This window comes from Argentina silus (assembly GCF_951799395.1).
Source record: "Argentina silus genome assembly, chromosome: 22".
Classification (NCBI taxonomy): Eukaryota; Metazoa; Chordata; class Actinopteri; order Argentiniformes; family Argentinidae; genus Argentina; species Argentina silus.
Genome location: NC_139676.1, coordinates 12,278,408 through 12,283,407, shown reverse-complemented (window position 1 = coordinate 12,283,407; position 5,000 = coordinate 12,278,408). Strand labels below are relative to the sequence as shown.

Below are 5,000 nucleotides of genomic sequence, written 5' to 3'. Positions count from 1 at the left end.
CACCCACCCACTCACTCACTCACTCACTCACTCACTCACCCACCCACCCACCCACCCACTCACTCACCCACTCACACACTCACTCACCCACTCACTCACTCACTCACTCACTCACAGACGACAACTGTCACACACTCACTCAAAAAAGCACACACACACACACACACACACACACACACACACACACACACACACACACACACACAGTGGCACGCACAAAGACCTTTTCGCACACTAACATTTAACAGGGTCAGGAAAGTTTCATGCTAATCCTCGAACCCTAAACAGGCAAGTGATGTTGTTGTTAAACTTTTCTGTTCCGTTGTGGTCTATTTCTGTGGTCCCCTCCGCATTAAAAAGGCATTAAATCTCATTTAACTACAATTCTTTGGGTTCCAGCGGGAAATGTGTGAAAGTCTATGAGAGTGTGGGGGCGTGTAAAAAAACGCTTTGTGTGAAAGAGTTAAGTCTCCAGCAGCAGGTGGGAGTGAATATGTGTGAACCATTTATGTCTTTAACAGACATATTTATTTTTTGGTAACCAGGGCATGGGGGTGTAGTGCTCTGTCAGACAGATTCGAGCCATGAAGAGAACTCGGATCCCACTGCTGACACCAACGGTTACCGTGATTCCTCTGACAGCGTCACACGAGGAGGTGGTAGGGGGATAAAACTGTTCTGTTCTCTATGGTGGATAAATACAGGAATATCAGTGAAGTGATGAGTAAAACCGGGACAGAGAGGCAAGATAACACCATGGCAAATCAGGTATATATGGGGATGGGGACAAACTGCATAAGCCTTATAGAAACCATTACAGGAGAGAAGGACATGGTATCTAGATTTGAATGTGTGTGTGTGTGTGTGTGTGTGTGTGTGTCACTACACTGTTCACGCTCCTCCTGGCAAGCCACAGCAGCGGACTGGCAACCAATCAAGCACTCCCATGACCCTTCTGTCTCTTTACACTAACAGGCCTGCCACCAGATGCGCCTCTGAAACACACACACACACACACACACACACACACACACACACACACACACACACACACACACACACACACACACACACACACACACACACACATACTGTCGCTCGCTTGCACACACGCACACACACACACACACACACACACAGAAAAGATCAGGGATTCATATTGGCTTGTAGACGTAAAAGGGAAGTCAGGGAATTCCCTCGTCCCAAATGCAGACTAAACACAGAAGTCCAGAACCCCTCCAAGCCTGTAACTCAAAGCACCAGCAAGGCCCCAACAAATCTCCAGTGTCTTAAACATTTCACAATCATTTGGAACTAATATGAAATCATGGTTATTAAATCCTGACGCCCCCGCCCCCGTTCCCCCCTCTAGCCCCTGTGGAGCAGATGTCTCCAGCAGCCTAGCAGCTCCCAAGGCTACACACACACGGAAACACCATCTGGGACCGGAGCTACCCTGTGTGCGTGCATGTGTGTGTGTGTGTGCGTGCGTGTGTGAGTGTATCTACATACATCTGTGTATCTGTGTGTCCCCCCTGCATGTGTGTGTGCTCAATTGGCTATGGAGGGGGTATGTGGTTTGGCGTTTGGAAGCATGGACAGACGCGCGGCGCACCTGTTTGTGTGTTTGTGTGTTTTCCGCGGTTTTCCACGGTCCCGTTTGTTTGTGTGTGTGCGCTTACTTGTTTTCGTACCCCGCACATGGACGGGAACTCCCAGCTGTGGTCGTGTCTGAAGCAGGTGGGGACCCTTCAAACGACGGACACACTCTTTAACAAGGTTGTGTCACGATATCCGCGCGAGCGGCCCTACTTGAAACGCGCCGACATATTGTCCGTGCTTTCGGAGCAGTATAGGAGCATCCCTGCTCCCTCTCCATGCCCGTTCTACGCGTTCTCCTCCCCAAGACCAGCCTTAGCCTGAGCCCATAATGACAAAAGCCTTGTTTGTAATTTGTCGGCTGGTTTTTCTAAATTAATTGGGATACAGAGGGTCCAGATTTGCATGCTATTTTACACCTTTATTTGCCAAGCTCATTAGGAGGTGGGCTGTGCTGCTGTGGAGGGTGTGTGTGTGTGTGTGTGTGTGTGTGTGTGTGTGTGTGTGTGTGTGGGGGGGGGGGGGCGTCCTGATGCAGCAAGGCGAGCAGCAGTCTCCTCTGCTGCCTGATGTGAAGCCTCTTAATTACATTTACAGTTCAGCTAACTGGAGCAGGTCTGGGCAGAACCACAGGGCCCCCCAACAACCCCAGCCCCTCTCTGCCTCCTTCTCTCCCTCACAATCTGTCTCTCTTTCTCTCTCCCTCTCTCTCTGTCTCTCTCCCTCTCTCTTTGTCTCTCTCCCTCTCTCTCTGTCTCTCTCCCTCTCTCTATGTCTCTCTCCCTCTCTCTCTGTCTCTCTCTCTCTATCTATCTATCTACAGTATCTCCCTCTCTATTGTACTCTCCCATCTCTCTCTCTCTCTTTCTCTCTCTCTGCTTCATTCTGTCTCTCTCGTCCTCCCTTTCTCGCTCTCTTCCCTTCCCTCGCTCTCCCCAAGGCCGCACACACACGTTTTCAATTAGAGAGAGGGGAGCGAGGGAAGACAGAGAGAGAGAGAGAGAGAGAGAACAGTAGCAGGAGGGTTAGACCTCTGATCCACATCCTCTGTAAGCGTCTTAATTAGGGATTTTAGATGAGGGAGGGACGGAGGCACAGCCATACCTAAACACCTGCAAGGGGCGGGGAGTACGATAAGCCTGTCTGAATGTGTCTGAATGTGTCTGAATGTGTGTGTGTGTGTGTGTGTGTGTGTGTGTGTCTGTGTGTGTCTGTGTGTGTGTGTGTGTGTCTGTGTATGTGTGTGTGCGTGCGTGTGTGTGTGCGTGCGTGCGGTGCTGCTATTAAATGTCTCAGCAGGCCACAGAAACCCATTCTAAGCGATAAAGGAGCACCAATGTGAACTGCAGCGCCACCGACCGAAACGAGACTGTGACCTTGACGAATCAATCTTCAAACGGCACGACGGCGTGAAAAGTGAAAAGACTTTGGTAGAAAGTATCTTCAGGTATTAAAGATAAACATAGGACACATAATTCAGAGAGGAACAGTTGGGTTGAGACACAGGCAGACGGGAGGATTGTAATGTTCTCTAACCATGGTAGGGAAACTGCACGCCGTCGTTTTCATGTTTGATCTTCCTCTCCTGCACACTGGCCAAGTGGTGCTGCACTGTAATTAGAGAAGGGTAGGGTTAGACATGAGGGGGGGAGAGGGGGGGGGGGAGGGGGGGGGAGGGGGGAGGGGGGGAGGGAGAGAGAGAGAGAGAGAGAGAGAGAGGGGGAGGGAGAGAGAGAGGGGGGGGGAGGGGGGAGGGAGAGAGAAGAGAGAGGGAGAGAGAGAGAGAGAGAGAGAGAGAGAGAGAGAGGGAGAGAGAAGAGAGAGAGAGAAGAGAGAGAGTGGGAGAGACAGAGAGAGAGGGAGAGAGAGAGAGGGAGAGGGAGAGAGAGAGAGAGGGAGAGGAGAGAGAGAGAGGGGGAGAGAGAGGGGGAGAGAGAGGGAGAGAGAGAGGGGGAGATGGGGTATTTGTGTATGATGGAAGAGGTGAGAGTTGCATGGGTGATCATCTTAACATCACGGTTGCTTTTGCGTCACTCAGATGTGGGAGTTTGAACACAGTGTAAACTGTGGAATAACAGAGGTTTCTGCCCTCACACCAGTGTAAGAAAGTGGAGTAGCCTCTAACCATTGAATTACATGGGAGGAGGAGATGAGGGGTGGGATGTGTGTGTGTGTCTGTGTGTAGAGGGGGTGGGGGGTTTCTGGAGAGGGGTGTGTTGAAGGAGTAGGAGTGGTGGGGGGGGGGGTTATGAAGAGTGTATTGAGTGTACAGTGTATTGAAGGGTGTATTGAGTAGGAGTGGTGGGGAGACCAGAGTGTTGAAGGGGTGGGGGGGAGGAAGGTCAGAGGTGAGGGGGTGTGTGTGTGTGTGTGGGGTCGGGGGGGGAGTTAGGAGTAGAGTTGGTGCCTACCTGCGTCCATGTCGTTGGGCCAGCCGCTGGACTGGGAGGAGCCTGCGGCGGGGGAGCGGCCCGGGTAGAAGACGTCGTCTGTGGGGCTCTCCAACTCACTGTCATCTAACGACTTCCTCTTGGTAGAGCTGGGGACAGGAAGGGAGCGTCAACCATGGGGACCGAGGGTCAGCGTTTTAACTCTCTCACACGCAGGCACACACGCATGCACGCACGCACGCACGCACACACACACACACACACACACACACACACACACACACACACACACACACACACACACACACACACACACAAACACACAAACACACACACATAGCACAAAACTGTCAAGTTTGAGAATGAGGACAGTGAAAAGGGAGAGGTTAGAAAGCAGAGGCAAACCTGGGAGTCTGCTGCTGTGTGTGTGCGTGTGTGTGTGTGTTGTGTGTGTGTGGCGTGTGTGTGTGTGTGTGTCTGTGTGTCAGAATAACTACCTCCTTGGCAGGTTTGCGTAGAGCTCCACCTCAGACCTACAGCGCCAGAGAAGAAGAAGACAGAGAAGAAGAAGACAGCGGAAGGCAGAGGAGAAGAGAGAGAGAGAGGAAGGGATCGGGAAAAAGGAGAGAGCCATCACACATTTATACAATAGACTGAGACACACACACACACACACACACACACACACACACACACACACACACACACACACACACACACATGCGGAGGTAAAATATTGAAATCTCAGAAGGAAGGGAATGAAGAACACTCATGATGGGAATCATTTCGGAGTGGAGCCATTTTGGATAAATGTCAATAACTTGTATGAGTGGATAACTAGTATCAATGTTGATATACCAATGCTAGTTATGTATCATTATGTACACTGTATCAAATGTATATGATTGTTATTTTTTTTATTGACTAAACCAGGGGGGGTCCCTATACTGGTTTGGACTGTGAAGGCGCAGGTTTCTGACGTAGGAACCTTTGAGTGGGTGGAACCTTTGT

The 5,000-nt window shown here is 50.8% G+C and overlaps 1 protein-coding gene across 16 annotated transcripts in view; it reads right to left on the bottom strand.

Annotated features, from left to right (window-relative positions):
- The window catches only part of LOC310821472 (nuclear factor 1 X-type-like), a gene marked incomplete at its 5' end in the record, with an annotated part of 93,923 nt that overhangs the window by 16,816 nt on the left and 72,107 nt on the right, over positions 1 to 5,000 (bottom strand). For 11 of the 16 annotated variants that reach the window (XM_083693514.1, XM_083693525.1, XM_083693516.1 and 8 more), the window contains 3 exons: positions 3,136 to 3,210; positions 4,011 to 4,138; positions 4,487 to 4,522. In XM_083693514.1, coding sequence (XP_083549640.1) covers positions 3,136 to 3,210; positions 4,011 to 4,138; positions 4,487 to 4,522 — 239 coding nt within the window. The remainder of the gene's footprint in view (positions 1 to 3,135; positions 3,211 to 4,010; positions 4,139 to 4,486; positions 4,523 to 5,000) is intronic. The other 5 variants (XM_083693523.1, XM_083693524.1, XM_083693521.1 and 2 more) reach the window with 1 other exon arrangement.